The sequence below is a fragment of the Prunus avium genome, chromosome 1 (assembly GCF_965620075.1).
Source record: "Prunus avium chromosome 1, drPruAviu1.hap1.1, whole genome shotgun sequence".
Classification (NCBI taxonomy): Eukaryota; Viridiplantae; Streptophyta; class Magnoliopsida; order Rosales; family Rosaceae; genus Prunus; species Prunus avium.
Genome location: NC_142284.1, coordinates 23,387,656 through 23,406,148, shown reverse-complemented (window position 1 = coordinate 23,406,148; position 18,493 = coordinate 23,387,656). Strand labels below are relative to the sequence as shown.

The 18,493-nt window shown below is 39.9% G+C and overlaps 1 protein-coding gene, 1 long non-coding RNA gene and 1 pseudogene across 2 annotated transcripts; 2 read left to right on the top strand and 1 right to left on the bottom strand.

Annotated features, from left to right (window-relative positions):
* Nucleotides 1-1,458: 1,458 nt before the first annotated feature.
* LOC148297616 (uncharacterized) lies at nucleotides 1,459-3,555 on the bottom strand. The gene is made up of 2 exons (XR_015833169.1): nucleotides 3,448-3,555; nucleotides 1,459-3,009 (listed from the first exon to the last, which is right to left on the bottom strand). It is a non-coding gene; the product is annotated as an uncharacterized LOC148297616 (long non-coding RNA).
* LOC110747195 (uncharacterized) lies at nucleotides 3,461-6,881 on the top strand. The gene is made up of 4 exons (XM_088247700.1): nucleotides 3,461-3,666; nucleotides 4,046-4,445; nucleotides 4,602-4,881; nucleotides 4,952-6,881. The coding sequence occupies exons 1-4, from the start codon at nucleotides 3,461-3,463 to the stop codon at nucleotides 6,277-6,279; spliced, it is 2,214 nt and encodes a 737-aa protein (XP_088103826.1). The 3' UTR covers nucleotides 6,280-6,881.
* Nucleotides 6,882-7,058: 177 nt separating this feature from the next.
* LOC110747196 (5'-3' exoribonuclease 3-like) lies at nucleotides 7,059-14,073 on the top strand (annotated as a pseudogene).
* The last annotated feature ends 4,420 nt before the right edge of the window (nucleotides 14,074-18,493 follow it).

Genomic DNA, 18,493 nt, shown 5'->3' with positions numbered 1-18,493 from the left:
TTTGTCTAACAATTTGGGTTATAGTCCCTTCTTTAAGTTGTCATCTAAATACAATCTCTAATTCAATGAAGGGACTTATTTCTTGCCAGAGTAACCATCAAGAGATTCAAAGACTCAACGACCTTCATCAAGCTTGTGAAAAAATTTCGAGCCTCTTTTGCGATCAAGTACAATCTGGGTCCTTTTGAAGTTTAACCCTCAACAATTGCCATGTCAGCACCCAAGCCGACATATTATCATTTGAGCTGCCACATCATCACTCAAGCAGCCACATGCATCACATGCTAAGTTCAAAATAGTGAAGTAAAATTAAACTAAGTTGTCACTAAGGAGATTGTACCGCACTCATATACATGGATTCATTAACAATTAACCACAAATACACCACGGCTTATGGGTTTGTTAATTGTCACATATATACAGTAAACCATGGCCACTAGACCACTAATGTTAGGGCTCTTCATCGGGCCAGGCCTTATCTGGCCTTTACTTTTTTTTTTGGGGGCAGATCAAGGTTTGAAAAGGATTGGCCCGAGTCCATTCACTGGGCCAGACCTAAGTGGGCTTTTCGGGCCGGGGCACCCACGGGCCGCCCATTGCCTGTGTTTTTTTTTTTTTTTTTTGCCTTATTTTCATCCCAACCATTTAAGTAAATGACTTGTCTTTTTTACTTTATTTATTTTTATATTACTCTATTTACTTAAGTTTATAATGTAAATATGGAAGTACCCCATTTGGAATGGAAATATGGCAATATAAGGCAAAAGCAAAAACAAAATATGGTAAATGGGTGGGCCTACTTGGGTTGCATCGGAGGTTTCAAATCCTAAGCCCAAACCCCACCCAACCCTAAAATGGGCTGGGTTGAGCAGTGCTAACCATCAGGTCGGGCCGAGCTTTGGCCCATTGAACTTCGAGCTACCCACTTTGGCTCGCGGGCCAAATGATACTCCCTAACTAATGTACATAGGTGAACCGTGGGTTTTGCCTCTTTTGCTAGTAGTGTGATAAATTTATGAGGTATTTTGTTTATATACTCATTTTTAACACTAGTGATATAGATAAACCATACACCATTTAATTTTTAGAAACAAACCATTTAATTTCTATAAATAAACCCAAAAAAGGACAGCTGACCCTATTGAATTGTATTTTGATTATTAAATTACTTTGATGCCATGTTGATTGTTTTGGGTTTTTTTTGTTTTTAATAAGGTTTTGGGGTTGGACTTGTTTTAAGAAATTGATGTCAGTTTTGTAATTTATGGGAAGTTCGAAGCCTCTTTGTTATGTTGTAAATGAGCTTTGAATGTGTTTTTAAAGTCAATTTCATGTAATTTTTTTTTTTTTTTTTTATAACTTGAGCCCATATATTGGGCATAATAGTGAAACTCCCTAAATTTATTTTGTAGGATTGTTTTTTTGTTTGATCAAACTCAAGAAAATTTGCGCACATAGTTAAGAAACCCCAATTTGGACAACCGACAAGGAAATAGTGGCTGCATAATGGCCCTTGACTATAGACACCAAAATCAATGACATTTCCTCCCAAACGTCACCATTAAAAATTGTGGTTAGACCAGAGCAAGTGTGGTTCAACTAAGAGTTCGGAGTTTGTAGCCAGAAGCCGGGTCGGACATATCGGGTCTGACCTTGTACACAGTTCGGTCCTTAGGTCTAGTAGCCAAGAATTTTAGTGGGATGCTTTGGGACCAAGTTGAGCTGTTTCTTCATTTCTTGTCTCGCTTGCTACCCTTGAATTTCATAGGTGGAGGGAGCTAGGTGTCTTGAGCAGATTTTGCAGCTGAGCAGCAACCCGCTCTGCTCGTCACAGTCGGCTAGAAGTAGCTGGACCATGAATATGGTTTTCGGTGGAGATGGATTCCGAGGTGGAGAAGGATGAGAACGACATAAACCTTTCGTGTCGTTTCCCACAGACGGCGACAACTGTTAACGGGTGATTTAGCACGGGTCCTAGAGGGTATATGGTAAATCACACACATTACACAGATTTAGAGTGGTTCACCCATGAATAGGGCTACGTCCACTGTAGAGTTTGGTATTTATTATGGATGAGTATTACATTTTACATAGAGAGGCTTGAGAGCCTGAATACAAGAGGAAGAGGGAGAGCTTGGGTGTCTCCGGATATGCGCATGGAGAGGAGAATTGGAGCCCTTTGCTGGAGAGGGGTCTGTTCCCTTATATAGGCAAGAGATGAGGGCCACTTGCCATTGTTTAATGGGCAAGTGGCAAAGGCGTGGGTCATCCTCAGTGAGGTATGAGCTGGGCACGTGGGGAAGGCATGGGCCTGTTTCCCTGGGACCAATGGCTCATCACGTGGCGATCGAGGGTAGTGGCCTGGTGACATGTCAGGATGCACGTGGTGATTTATTATCAAAGGCATGCGTGGTGGTCTGCACATGGCTGAGGTAGTAGGAGTTGGCTAGCACATATTGCTCGGGTATGACATATTGTTCGGGTAAGACATTTTGACTAAGCCATGTTGGCTTAGGCCATATTGAAACGGGTGGGATGTTTCGGGTAGGACATTTCAGCTAGGCCATGTTGGCTGAGGCCATATTGAAACGGGTGGGATGTTTCGGGTAGGACATTTCAGCTAGGCCAAATTGCCTAGGCTATCTCTGGTAGACCATTTATGGTAGGCCATTCATGGTAGGCTATCTCTGGTAGGCCATTTCTGGTAGGACATTTCTAGTACCAACCAAATATGTATAACAACAAGCCCCCAAGTTCTTAGTTGAGAACAAGTTCTTGACTGGGAACTTTCAAGTTCATCACGTTGACCGAGCCGAACATCTGTTGCTGATCAGGTGCAACTAATATCAGCTCTGCTAGGCCAGGTCAGCTGGTGATGACCAGGTTCCTCAGCTGTGCTGGGCAGGTGAGGCCCCTTGGTGCCGACCAGGTACATGCGCTAACATAGTGCATAGCAGCTTCTTGAAATATGAGCAGATACTCTTCATATCCATATAACAAATACGCCGCCTATCACAAATAGTAAACAAGATCAGAAAAGATGAGAGAAAACCAAACCCAAACCTTTCAATATTCAATATGCCTAGGCTAAATTAGAGGACTGGACTCTGGAGGGTGGAGAAAGGGAATGTTTCTCTGCAGAGTCCTGCAGATTGCACATTGAAAAAGGGGATGTTTCTTTAAATGCTTAACTATATTGCTGGGCCTGTGCTTGCAATTTCTTTGGCTTGCCCCGTTGCTCCAACATTTTAATTCCAAACATAATTACTAAAACATATCCAGCGAGCTTTCAATTTCTGAGAAAACCAAAACCACTAGCTTCAGCAATTAGGACTATAAGTAAGTTTTCCCAATCCTTTAGTTCTTTCTTTCTCCCTCAACCAGAATCACTGAAACCCTAATTCCCCTCCCCAAACCAGAAATAACAATCACTAAAAGAACACTCACCAATTCGCAAGATATGAATTCTTATGCTCGAAAATTGTGGAAAAGATACGGTGAAGGCAAGGATGACAAATTGTTGAACCAAGATGGCTGCCCTAGTACGGTTCTTGGAGCTCTCTACAGTCCATTCACCATAGCTTTGGCGTCAGACAATCTATCAATTGAAGATTTTCAGGTTCATTTGGCCGGAGTAGATCACATCTTGAATTGCATTGTAGAAGCGTGAGTGTTGGTTTTTCCTTGCCTACTTGTCCTGTTGTCTTGATTATCAATACAATCGTCTTTATTTAAAATAAAAAAAAATTGTAGAAGCGTGAGTTTCAAAATCCTTTTGGGCTTTTGTATAGTCCCGGTCCAAAGGCCCAACTTTTGTTTGAAATGAGTTGGTGGTTATATTGCCTAGGAGCAGCCCATATTGGTCAAGATTATTTACCATCGAATTAGTCAAATGGAGGAGCCATCTTTGCCATCTCCACAGCATCCTTTTTTTTTTTTTGGTCTGAAGGGGGGTTTAGGGTTTTTTTTTTTTTTTGGTCAAGGGGGTTTTGGGTTTTTTCAATGTTGTATCTTTTTCAATGTTGTATCTTGTTCCTTTTGTCAGGTATACATTAGCTGAAGCCAGTACCTCAATTGCTAAATTTGAGGATGATAGTGTAGATGATGAGACAGCAGCCGATACATTTGAGGATGAAATTGTGGATCATGAGACAGTATTCAATACCTCAATTTCAATTTCTGAATTGGAGACTGAAATTGTGGAAGAGTCACTGGCCTCAGAAAATGACTGGGGCTCCCAAGTCTCCAGGACCTATGAAGCCTTGAAGTATGGCTCTTTTATTACGGAAATAGGCCCCTTGAATGTGAATGCTGCTTTCGCATTTGCAGGGACTACCCCTTTCATCACTCTCAGTTACTACCTAGCTGAGAAGTTGAAGAATTTTGTACAAAAAGATGCCAGATTTCACCACTGGGTTGAAAAATATTCATCCAAGCATTATCAGGTATTGTTGATCATGCCTTACTTTTAAAACAGCTCAATTATCAGGTTTGTTCAATTTTTTTTTTTTGGTAGGCAAACTCTATTTATTTGTTGTCAAGGAAAACAATTTGCAAGCGCACAATATGTCTTATTTTTAAATCATATGTGTTTATTCCAGGCACATTATATCCGTACGGAGAGGGTGCTCAATCATCTATGCCGCTCTTTGACCAGTGATGCCCGCCTTCAGTTTGTTGAATCGCGATATAGAAGTTCCATGGAATTGGCAGTAGCCTTTTTCAGCCGGCAAGTCATTGTTGATCAATTCCCCATAGTTCCTGTAATCAAGGACGAGTTTGATACTAGAAGAGAGCTCCTCCTTATTGCCTGTGGGTTGAGTTTCTCCTGCTGTGATTCTTACACCAAAGATTTGATGAAGGAAATACCTATTGTAAGGGGTAAGTACGTTGATCTGTTATTTCAGTTTTTAAAAGTGTAGTTTTGACTTGTGTTTTCTTTCTTTTGCAGTGGGATTTGTACATAAAAATGTACAGGAAGTCTTATCTCAATTTGCAGATTTTGAAATAAAATTGGACGTTTTCAATGAGATTTCTAAGAAGACTAAGAAGAAGAAACTGTTGAGGATATTTGTTGGAAGCTCGGTTGGTGACCTCGGCCCTCTTCTGGAAGCAGAAATAGGGATTGTCATCAATCCTTGCGATCACCTTTTGGCGGTAGGCCATCAATTTGGGGTGACTTTTATGCCACTGTTGTGGGCAGTCATTCAAAAAAGCACACAAATGCGAGAAGGAATAGGGTCCCTTTGGAAATCAAAGACTGGGACCCTTTATCTTGTCAACAGTTGGCATGAGATAATCATGTTTATCTTTGGAGCTTGTGGTGCTAGGAATGAGAAGCCACCTCGTGGCGATATTCTTGTACCTAAGTCTGCAAAGACATCTTCTGCTTCTAAACTTTGGGCACTTTTGCCGAAGCCAAAGAATGTTGGTGTTGAGATGCCAAAGCCAAAGAGTGCTGCAAAGCTACCTGAAGCTGAGGCTGAAGCTGAGACTGAAACTGAGACTAAAGCTGACACTGAAGCTGAGACTCCAAAGACATCTTCTGCTTCTAAACTTTGGGCACTTTTGCCGAAGCCAAAGAATGTTGGTGTTGAGATGCCAAAGACAAAGAGTGCTGCAAAGCTACCTGAAGCTGAGGCTGAAGCTGAGACTGCCGAAGCTGAGACTGAAACTGAGACTAAAGCTGACACTGAAGCTGAGACTCCAAAGACATCTTCTGCTTCTAAACTTTGGGCACTTTTGCCGAAGCCAAAGAATGTTGGTGTTGAGATGCCAAAGACAAAGAGTGCTGCAAAGCTACCTGAAGCTGAGGCTGAAGCTGAGACTGCCGAAGCTGAGACTGAAACTGAGACTAAAGCTGACACTGAAGCTGAGACTCCAAAGACATCTTCTGCTTCTAAACTTTGGGCACTTTTGCCGAAGCCAAAGAATGTTGGTGTTGAGATGCCAAAGACAAAGAGTGCTGCAAAGCTACCTGAAGCTGAGGCTGAAGCTGAGACTGCCGAAGCTGAGACTGAAACTGAGACTAAAGCTGACACTGAAGCTGAGACTGCAAAGACATCTTCTGCTTCTAAACTTTGGGCACTTTTGCCGAAGCCAAAGAATGTTGGTGTTGAGATGCCAAAGCCAGAGAGTGCTGCAAAGCTACCTGAAGCTGAGGCTGAAGCTGAGACTGCCGAAGCTGAGACTGAAACTGAGACTAAAGCTGACACTGAAGCTGAGACTGCTGAAGCGGAGAAGCAGCAAGATGACCAACTAGATAGAGAAAACTATTGATGAGTTGTACAGACTTTCATCCTTGGTTTTCTTTTCCATATTCTTGTTGAACCCTGAGTAACAATGAACATACAAGCATTGTTGAGAAAAATCTCTTTTGGTATTGATTTTCTCCAACATATTATTCGTTTCCAAGTAAAAAGGCCAAAGGAGGCTTACTTTCTTCAATTGTGTTGAAGTCTTCTCTGTTTATATTTTGTTTCCTGTAGCTGGCTGGGAAGTTCTTGTTCACGGCTGTTGTTTCTTCTGTCTAGTTGCTTCCTTCGATAAAAGTTCGTTTCTTTTCACAAAAGGAAAATAAATATTAGCAAAGCCTTGATTAGTCAAATTGAATTATATTAGAGAACTTCATCAAGATTTCTATTATTCCTGCTGTAACACTTCAACAACAAATAGGCCTTGTTAACGGGTGATTTAGCACGGCCCTAGAGGGTATATGGTCAATCACACACATTACACAGATTTAGAGTGGTTCACCCATGAATAGGGCTATGTCCACTGTAGAGTTTGGTATTTATTATGGATGAGTATTACATTATACATAGAGAGGCTTGAGAGCCTGGATACAAGAGGAAGAGGGAGAGCTTGGGTGTCTCCGGATATGTGCATGGAGAGAAGAATTGGAGCCCTTTGCTGGAGAGGGGTCTGTTCCCTTATATAGGCAGGAGATGAGGGCCACTTGCCATTGTTTAATGGGCAAGTGGGGAAGGCATGGGTCATCCTCAGTGGGGTATGAGCTGGGCACGTGGGGAAGGCATGGGCCTGTTTTCCTGGGACCAATGGCTCATCACGTGGCGATCGAGGGTAGTGGCCTGGTGACATGTCAGGATGCACGTGGTGATTTATTATCAAAGGCATGCGTGGTGGTCTGCACATCGCTGAGGCAGTAGGAGTTGGCTAGGCCATATTGCTCGGGTATGACATACTGTTCGGGTGTGACATTTTGACTAGGCCATATTGGCTAGGCAATATTGTATAGGCTATCTCTGGTAGGCCATTCCTGGTGGGCTATCTCTGGTAGGCCATTTCTGGTAGGACATTTCTAGTACCAACCAGATATGTATAACAACAGGCCTTATGATCAATGTTGTTTGTAATATTTACTTGGACCTGATCCTGTTCAAGTTGGGAACACCAAAAACTATGATGAATTTTGATAGTTGTAGTTGATATAGTTTTAATCATGAAGTCATTTTACATATTTGTTTCTCCATTTGTTGTTGATTGTTATTTTCGTATCTAATTGTCAATGTAGACAATTTTTGCTTAAGTATAGTGAAATGCGATGGTTAATTATATCAATTATCATATATTCTTAGACTGCATTCTTGCCAAAGCTCAAATAACCTAAACTAGCATGCCTCATTTTGGATCCTGAAACTGATAGACTATGATCATGATAATGATTTTTTCTTTGTGGTACTGAAACTTAAGATTTTTTGGTTACAAACTGAACATAATAGCGTATTAGAAAAAGAAAGAAAAGGTGAACATAATAGCTTACACTAGTGAGAGACTGGGAAAGTGTGGTATAAGCTGTAATTTTGCAAAAGTGGCAAGTAGAAGATGTTTTGGTTTGCAGATACGAAGGATATATAACCGCGCTGTCTCAACTCAATGGGTAACTGATACTCACTGACTTTGCTACTTATCCCTCTGACATTGTATTTTCTTATCTAGAAGAAATATTTGCTTGAGTTTATTCTTGTTGGCATTCATATGCTAGACTTCTGGTAAAACTGTTTAAAACTACATATCTTTGAACCAAGATATAGAAGCTCATCTTTTAATTGTTTTCAAATCGGTGTGTGGAATAGGGGTTTGACCCTTGTTCCATAGGTCGAATTTCGTTATAAGTCATAATAAATTAATAACTCCCTTGAAATACAGATTTCTAGTACCAATCCTCTGAATATCAGTTATTCTAGCTCCAGCAAAATGGTTGCTAAAATATTTAATGAATTTGTTAAAACTAATACTTCTGTTGCAGGGTGGTGCTTCATTATTTCTTGTTGTGTTTCCAGGTAACTGTTTTTAAGCAGTTTGCAAGTAAATTAGCTGCTCTTAATGATATGTTGATTGGTATCAAAGCAGGTGATGTCTGATAAGGCTCAAGAATTGTGGGTTATTTATATTCCCATCCATTTGGTTTGTAATGCATGCTCATGTAATAGTTGCCATTTTCCAGCTATGTGAGGGAAGGACTTGTCCTTGGCCAACTCCTGGGAAATCGATTTACTGTAACATTGAGGTAAGCATCTTCCCTCTATCATTTGTAGATGAAGATGGAGTATGAACTTATGAATTCCTATATATTCTCTTCACAAGCTATAAGAATTTTCAAATTTTCTTTAATTTATCCTTAGTTATATATTTTAATTCCTATATATTTATTCAGGTGCAACCAACTAGTTTTGAAGAGGTGTTCATCAATATTTTTGAATATATTTGTTAACGGGTGTTTTAGCACGGGTAAAGGATATCCGGACAATCACACACATTACACAGATTTATAGTGGTTCACCCATGAATAGGGCTACGTCCACTGTAGAGCTTGGTATTTATTATAGATGAGTATTACAATATACATGGAGAGGCTTGAGAGCCGAAATACAGGAGGAAGAGAGGGAGAGCTTGGGCATCTCTGGATAGGCTCATGGAGAGGAGAAATCGGAGCCCCCTGCTGGAGAGGGGTTTGTTCCCTTATATAGGCAGGAGATGAGGGACCACTTGCCATTGTTTAATGGGCAAGTGGCAAAGGCATGGGCTGTCAGGAGACATCCTCAGTGGGGTATGAGCTGGGCACGTGGGGAAGGCACGGGCTGTCAGGAGACCTGGGGTAGTGGCTTGGCTAGCACATATTGCTCGGGTATGACGTTTCGGGTAGGACATTTCGAGTAGGCCATATTGGCTTAGGCAGTATTGAAACGGGTAAGACATTTCGGGTACGCCATATTGGCTTAGGCCATATCTGGTACGCCATTCCTGGTGGGCTATTTCTGGTAGGACATTTCTAGTACCGACCATTTATGTATAACAACAATATTGATACACTTTTCAACATTGTTCGACCAAGGAAGCTTTTATACATGGCCATAGGTGACAAAATTTTACTTTTTTTTTCCTATGTTATAATACTTTTGTAAGATTTTTGCTTTCTCTTGATCATCTCTTTACTTCAGTTGATATATGTATCGTTATGTATACTTTGAACTTGAAGTAGTTTATATAAGGATATAAACTTGATGATTTCTTGTAGATGGAGTTGCTCCAAGGGCTAAAATGAATCAACAACGTGCCAGGCGTTTCAAGTCTGCCAAGGACAAGGGATTAGCTGTGGGTTTTAAGCTTTTAATTAATATATTATGCTTCTGAATCACACAAACTTTCATGTACCCGCTTAAATTATTTCATACAAATACGTAAATTTATACCCCAAAATGTTGGTATCAACTGTATAGGATGCTGAAGAAGAGAAGCTGAGAAGACAGTTTGAATTGGAAGGCAAACAAGTGTTACCAAAAAAGGAAAACGAAGTCTCAGATTCAAATATAATCACCCCTGGAACTGATTTTATGTACAAATTGTCGAATGCTCTTCGCAGCTATATTAGTTTATGTTTGAGCAATGATTCAGGCTGGAGGGACATCAAGGTCTGCTCCATTTATGCCACTCTAATTTCAACTTGACGAACACATGATCCATCATTTTTTATTTTCTCTCATCTCTTTTTTGTTTTAACTTCATGATTATTGATTTAGGTGATTCTTTCTGATGCCAATGTTCCTGGAGAAGGGGAACACAAAATAATGTCTTTCATACGCCAGCAGCGTAATTTTCCTTCGTATGATCCAAACACCCGCCATTGCTTGTATGGATTGGTATGAATGATTATATGCTGAACACAACTATTTAATATTTTTTGTAATTTTTTGTTTTCCATATTTAATTTTGCTACAATAATATATAGTTGGAAAATCTGGAAGAAGGAAAAGAACTATATGGGAATGAACATGTTTCTGTTTAAAGATTTTCTTTCATAAACTCTCCCCCTCCACACACACAATTGAATTCTGACATTCTGGTGAATTATTGGCATGTAGGATGCAGATTTGATAATGTTGGCTTTGGCGACACATGAAGTTCATTTTTCCATATTGAGAGAGGTTAAATTTACAAGTCCTTTGCATTTTTCAAATTTCATATAGAAGTTTCCTTGGTGGTTTCTTGGCCACATTGGCTTTTAAGGTTTCCAATAATCAGTGCCCCAATTGAGTGAGGTCTGCCTAGCTAATGCACTAGGAACCAAAACCGGGTTATAGAATTTTTCCTTATACTAATCCGGGTTGTAGGTTCTGATAACTGATGAAATTTTAAGTACTTCAATTTCTGGATACAGGATGTTCTAAACCAGGAGCAGTATCACGCAAACTGTCAATCTGTTCGAGAAATGACTTCGTCTTTCTGTAAAGTCAGACAACAGAAAAGCATCCATTGTAAAAAAGCCCTACCAGGTATTTGAAACAGTCCTCTTATCTATCACCTGTGGTTTGAATATTGCTCTGTTGTCTCGCCTCTATTTTTCCTTCCAAATTTCAGCTTCTGCATGTTTGGATTTTGAGGGAATATTTGGAGCTTCATATGCAAATCAATGATCCTCCTGAGAATTTCAAGTTTGATCTTGAGCGTATAATTGATGATTTTATATTTATGTGCTTTTTTGCTGGAAATGATTTTCTGCCCCACATGCCAACTTTGGAAATTCATGAGGTTCTACTAAACTTCATTGGTATGTAGTGATGGGAATACAATATGAAGCTCGAAACTAATTTTTTATGATGACTACTTATTTCCAGGGTGCAATTGACTTGCTGATGACTGTCTATAAGAAGGAATTCAAAAATCTCGGTGGTTATATGGTTGATATGCTCCGGGTATAACATGATTAGCTTTGTTTCAGTTACATTTCTTCACCCTGAAAAAAAAATGTAGATAAGATCATGACCATGCCACTTCTTTTGTGCTCAAAAGCAGGTCAATGACAAGAAATCAGGATACATCAAACTATCCAGGGTTGAGAAATTTATTCTTCTTGTTGGTGCTTATGAAGATAAAATTTTCAAGAAAAGATCAGAACTACGTGAGCGTAAACTCAGACGTCTTTTCCTTAATAAAGATTTTGTAAGTGCTTGTTGCTCAAGTATCATTCATCATTGACAATTTTGCTTGTATTTGTCTATTTTCCCATTATGAAACAAATGCTGAATTAATTGGTTGCCAGCTAGAGGATGAAATTGATGCTGGAAGTTCAACTACTGATTCAAGCAGTACTTGTGCATTGCCTAATGGAGAAGAATCCGAAGCTCTGTCACTTGGGACGTTTGAAAATTTACATTCTCAAGTACGCTGTTTTTTTTTTGTGTGTGTGTTTTCTTTTGTACCTGCGGGTTATTTTGCTTGATTACACACATATACATGGAATAAAGTAGTTTTACTATCTACTTTATGACCTGCTGAAGTGTTTTTGGTATCATTTATATTGTATTTTTGCAGATAATAGGAAATACAAAGGAGTTTAAGCAGAAACTGAAAGATAGCATCAGAAGGAAATCCGATCTTTTTAAGAATGGTGATTTAGGGACGGACAAAGTATGAAGCATTCCCTTCCGAAACGTTTACATCCAAGCATATAAACAAATATTTTTACATGCTTTGCTGATTTCTTCCACAGGTAGGATATGCTGCTGCAGGCTGCAGGCTACAAGGAAAGATATTACAAATACAAATTTTCTGCTGAAGGGCCAGGGGATATTGAAAGCAAAAGAAAGCAAGTAGTATGTGTGGCTTTCATAAATTTTATCTTATACTTCTGTAGTCCCCATGATGTTTTCTTTTTTGTTTCTTACAGAAGCTGCACTTTTTTCTTTGTGAATGGAGGGCCAAAGGCGGCACCAAAACTATTCATCTTTCTGAGTTTTGATAAATTGTTTGGTTGATTGTTTGCAAACCCTACACAAAATTAGATGCGATCTTGTGTTATTCCAATAGGGTTTTTAGGGTTTTGGTAGTACATTTTCTTCTTGTGTCTTTAACAGATATTTTATTTATTCATTTAATTTTAGATTTCCCCTTATTTGCAAATTCCAATTGCTGACTTACTTTAGGTTAAATACTACACTGAAGGACTGCTCTGGGTTCTCTTGTACTATTTTTCTGGTCCCCCATCATGGACATGGTAAGACATATGTAATATGGACTTCAGTTATTTACTTGATATTGGTATGAAAAGTAGCGTTACATTACATTCACTGCAATATCCTATCAGGTTTTATCCTTTCCATTATTCGCCATTTGCTTCCGACCTAAAGGGCCTTGGTCAAGTGAAACCTAAGTTTGAAAAAGGTTCCCCATTCTTACCTATCGATACTCTCATGGCTAAGTTCTCTGCCCCTTTTCAGTTCTGGAATTAGTGGTTTTTTACGTCTTCATGAGAATGCTTCCAGTGTTAAAGGAGGAGATCATAAACTTCAAGAAGACTCTATCTTGTGAGTAACCAAACTAACGAGTCATTAATTTTGATCTTGTAAATGTTTTGCTGTCCTGAAGGATAAGTTTTATGAATTTGATTATGTTACAGATGTGTGCGATATGAGCTTCCAAACGATGGTCCAAATGTGCCTCGTTTACTTGCTGGTGTAGAGTTTCCCGTCAAGGTATCCAAACTTTCAGAATTTGCAATTATTTTCATGAGCTTGAATGGTCTCATGCATATATGTTTGTTTTCGAATCTGTTTAATGTGATGGTTTACCTGCTCTGCCACTGCGGATATGATTAGTTCCTTGCTAGCACTGGCTTAATGAGTTTTTGGTATTCTAACTACATTGTTGGGATGCATTTTCGAGTTCAATAGTTAAATGTCCTCACTCCCTAATATACTGTCCTTCAACTAGCATAAGAGAAATTCAGTGGCATGTTATAATTAAGCCCAATTTGTAACATGTTCCATCTACATTTGCAGACAATCACTGAAGACGATCTTATGGAGACAAAACTATGGCACGAATATCAGGGAAGCACATCCAGCTCCAGGTTCTTTGGCTTCTTGCTCTGTCTTCCATTTGTTATTCACATCTATATCTATGAATTTCTCTTTAAACTCATTGTTCAAGAACTAAATGCAATGCAGCAGTCACCTTGTTCAGGAAAGGTTTAGCAAACCAGATAACGTGGGAAATCGAGGCTTCCGGAACAATGCTAGATTCACTTCTAGCTCTCCGAATATGATACACAAATTTTCTGGCACTGGATGGGGTTGTGGTAGAGGGAAAGCAATTGCAAGTCCTGATTTTGGAGACCGATTTCATGCTCCAGGAAGAATACCTTGTGAAAGAGTAATGTCATCTAGCTCATATTCAGTGAACGGTGCGGTAGCATACAAAAAAGCCTCTCTTAATGAGACACCTGTTTGTAATGAAAAGTGGAGAGTTGCTGGTTCTGGTTCAGGAGATCAAATACGAACCCTTAGGGATTTGAAAATATCGAAGTCGTCATCAAGCCAGGGCTGGAGGCCTAATGGAAGAGTTCAGTCAGCAAACAATGTTTTCTGGCCATCTAGAAATGGCTTCACACCTGACACAGACTATGCTTGGCAACATGGTCAGTGCCGCGGTAGAGGCCATCAGGACTCCTCGAAGCATCATTCACCTTTTGTTGCTAACCGTTCATCCCAAGCCAGTGGGAGTACGCACTTTGTTCCACGTAGTTGGGATACTGAAGGTAAGCCCCGCTGGTAGCCAGTTAACACATAGCTCTCTTTGCTTGGCTGCCAAAAGAGCGAGAAAAGCACTGTTTTGTACACATATTTTGTATTTTACGGCTGAAGGATGAAGAATTTTCGATCTGCTAGCTTTTTCCCATGCTTCACAATTTCTGGAATTCCATATTTTTGGTAATTAAGCAGGGCATTCTACTCAAGAATCAAATAATGTTGGGCTAAATGTATAAGATAAAAAGCTGCAGGCCGTTCTTGTATTAACAATTTTTGGCAAGATAAAAGTCCTTAATTCTTCAGTGCCGCTTCATCAGCATCTGCAATTCATTTATAGGTTGCTTGTTTTACCTAAGTTTCATTTCATCTTTTGAAGGTTCATAAAGATTTCTATTCCTAATATACCACACTCTAGACTCTAATCTAATGGCTCCGAATGACATGATCGCCACTCAATTTGTTTTTCCATTTCATTTTAGAATGTCGTCTCAATGTTTAGGGTTTAGGGTTTAGTCGCAACCCATGCCCAATTGTATTGGTGCTTTCCAAAGATCCTGCCCCTGAATTATGTCAGAGTATATTTGTTAGCAATAGTCAATTAATGTGTTAATTATGTAGTAAATTAATGTGTTAATTATGTAGTCAATTAATGTGTTAATTATGTAGTCAATTAATGTGTTAATTATGTAGTCAATTAATGTTTGGCACCTACAATATTTGGGGGGCTTGACTAGTTTGGTTGCCTAATTAGTTTGGTTGCCTAACTTGGTTGGTTGCCTAACTTGGGGGGCTTGACTAATGTCTTAGGAACTTGTATATATATGTGTTGATTGTAAGTAATGAAATATAAGTGAAAAATCAGAAAATATTCTACAACTCTCATTCTCTCTACACTTTCCACTCTCTACTCTCAATATTCTCTATGTTTTAGCATGGTATCAGAGCCTATGGCTAATCCTTAAGATCCTCTATCAAATTGAGAGTCGTTGGCGTTTTTTTTCATGTTGCTGTAAATTCTCTTGTTTCTGTTAAATTTCCTCTCTTTATTTGTATGGGCAATAAGTCCCTTGGCCACGATGGCCTAATTTGTTTCCTATGGGCAGTACGTTCCTTGATCACCATGATCTCTTTCCTCCGTGAGCCTCATCATCGCTCACCGAGCCATTTCCTTTCCTCCGCGAGCCTCGTCACCGCTCGCTGAGCCTTTTCCTACTCGGCCTTGTCTCTGTCATGCCGAGCTACACTACTGCCGTTGTTCCCTTTGCACAGCCACTCTGGTGTTTGCATCATCTCTCAAGCTCTAACGAGCTTCCTTATGTTTTTTCTTTGACTTTTCTGCTGGTCTCTATCTTCTTTGCTGCTATCTTGAGCTCTCTTTCTCCTTCTCGTTTTTTAGCACCCTTTCTTTGTCTCTTTTTTTGGTGGGTTCCTTTTTTGTTTGTTTGTTTCTTATCACATATTGCCTTTCTTCATCATTTCCTCTTGTGCCCACGTGATAGGTGTCTTACTTGTTACATTCCATTTTCTTAATACTACTATTCTCTTTTTTATGGTTTCTTTTCTCACCACCAATCTCATACTTCTTATTTTATTCCCTTTTATTTCCTTAAATTATTTCTTCCACTCTATTTCCATCCAATTTTTTGTCTGGTATATTTCTTCTCCCTTGTTGCCTTTCACTTTTCTCTGTGTTACCCACGGGTGTTTTCTCCTCATCTCTTCGTTCTCATGCACACGCCACGCCAATAACTTGGCTTCCTTTTCCCTTTATTTTATTGGACTTGTTTTGCACCATATGCCTCTTCCGTTTCAACACCTCTTACACTTGTCCACGTCACCTACCCTATCTATACAATATTCATCCCTTTCTCTCTATGTGTGCATACACGTCATCCACCTTCATTCATTTTTAATCCTTATTTCTTTTTGGGTTGCAGACTCTTTTCCATCTTTTATTCCTTTTCTCCAGTTGTCGGATGCCCATCTCCATTCCACCTTTCCTTGCATTTGTTTCTACCACGAGACTGGCATGTTTGAGTCTCTTTACTATTATTTCATTTTCTCTTCTTCCAAATCTCGACCCTCTACCAGTGTCAGATTTGAGGGGGAGATAGATGCAACTTTATTTGGGTGCTGCAACTTTATTGTCATTACCGGTGTTGCTTTCTCCAAATCTCGACTCTCATACGTCGTCGGATTTGAGGGGGAGTGACACTGCTACTCATCTATTCCGCTGCCTGCAATTCAGTTACCTATCTGCCATGACTGATTCTTCTACATCTGAGCTTCAGTCATCTTCTGTTTCTCAAGTGCCACTGCTCTTATGGTTCTGACAACCCCTTCTCTTCAGGGGGAGATGAGGAGTGAAGAGAAGTTGTGTCTGCAATAATGGAAGTATTTGTGACGCTGCTAGTATTGTTGTTGCTGCTTACTATATCCTTTGCTGCTGCCAGCTGCTGCCTTTTGTGTCCCTTTGCTGTTAACAGTATTGTTGCTCCTACCTGTTATGACTCTTGTTGGGGACAGTGTTGCTGGGGATAGTTATATTGCTCTTGCTGGTGCCAGTGTCTTAGATTTCTCTCACTGGTGCCAGTGCCACTGATCATATGGCTCCATCGACCCCTTCTCTTCAGGGGGAGAGGGGGAGTGAAGAGAAGTTGTCTCTGATGTTGTTGCTGCCACAGTTGTTTGCCCTACCTTGACTTGCTAGTGCCAGTGCCTTGTATTGCTGTTGATGATGCCTATTATGTCCAAGCCTTGTTGCCCTTGCTGGTGCCAGTGCCTTGTATTACTCTTGTTGGTGCCAGTGCCTTGTATTGCTCCTGCCTGTTATGGTGCCAATATTGTTGCTTATGCCTTTGCTGGTGTGTTTCCGCTGTGTCACGCCCGTTGACCTTGCCTTTGCTCTTGACTTTCTTTACCTTGCCTTACCCTATTTTTTAGGGTTTGGTTGCCTTTGCCTTTGCTTGGGTTTGGTTTTCCTTGCCCTTACCTTTGTCATGCCTTACCTTATCTTTAGGGTTTTGTTGCCCTATCTGGGTTTTTTTTTGCCATGCCTTGCCACCTTGCCTTTGCTTGGCCTTTATTTGCCTTACCTTGCCTTACCCTTTCTTTTTAGGGTTTGGTTTTACCTTGACGTGCCTTTCCCTATTTTAGGGTTTGGTTTCTGTGTCCTTGCCGTGTTCACAGGGTTTCTGTGTCCTTTACCTTACCTTTGTCGTGTTCACAGGGTTTTTGTGTCCTTGCCATGTTCACAGGGTTTCTGTGTCCTTTACCTTACCTTTGCCGTGTTCACAGGGTTTCTGTGTCCTTTACCTTACCTTTGCCGTGTTCACAGGGTTTCTGTGTCCTTGCCGTGTTCACAGGGTTTCTGTGTCCTATACCTTACCTTTGCTGTGTTCACAGGGTTTCTGTGTTCTTACCGTGTTCACAGGGTTTCTGTGTTCTTTGCTTTGCCTTTGCCTTGTTCGCATGGTTTATGTGATCTACCGACCAACCGGCTGCACTTGAATTTGGTGTTGCCACTGACAGACTGAAATGATTAACTTCGATGTGGCCTTTGCTCCACGTGTGGCCCACCATGTAGTGGTCCCACGTGAGGGGGCATGTTGAAGTGGATCGACATTCTATTAAGAAGAAGCTTGATGCGGAAATATTAATAACGACAGTCTCTCTTTTGGCAAGTTGGTCATTGATGATATCTATGCACCAACTTGAGGGGGAGTGTTAGCAATAGTCAATTAATGTGTTAATTATGTAGTAAATTAATGTGTTAATTATGTAGTCAATTAATGTGTTAATTATGTAGTCAATTAATGTTTGGCACCTACAATATTTGGGGGGCTTGACTAGTTTGGTTGCCTAATTAGTTTGGTTGCCTAACTTGGTTGGTTGCCTAACTTGGGGGGCTTGACTAATGTCTTAGGAACTTGTATATATATGTGTTGATTGTAAGTAATGAAATATAAGTGAAAAATCAGAAAATATTCTACAACTCTCATTCTCTCTACACTTTCCACTCTCTACTCTCAATATTCTCTATGTTTTAGCAATATTTGGGCGTTCATTTTATATCCTTGGAGATATGATTTGTATGATCTTTCCTTATAGCTATAACTTATAAGAGTTTTCTGGCCCATCCGGCTATACAAAATCTGATAACATTAATGGAATGCTATTGAAAATGCAAACACAGCGTTGGAAAAACGCTATGGAAAAAGGGTCTACGAGAACATTTGTTATGAGACCAATTCCTTCAAGAACTAATTCCTTACTTCCACCGAATTCCATTTTTGAGCTTCTTTTCTATGAGACCAATTCCTCCAAGAACATTTGTTATATCATATATCCGCCTCTTTTGCACCTACATAAAAAGAACACTTATAATTTACAGATCCCTGACAAAGAATACATTACAACAGATGGGAAAGTAGTCACCTCTAAAG

Coding starts and splice junctions, on each gene's coding strand:
- LOC110747195 (XM_088247700.1), top strand. CDS start 3,461: ATGAATTCTTATGCTCGAAAATTGTGGAAAAGATACGGTGAAGGCAAG. Junction 4,446..4,601: donor ATTCATCCAAGCATTATCAG/GTATTGTTGATC, acceptor TGTTTATTCCAG/GCACATTATATCCGTACGGA. Junction 4,882..4,951: donor GGAAATACCTATTGTAAGGG/GTAAGTACGTTG, acceptor TTTCTTTTGCAG/TGGGATTTGTACATAAAAAT.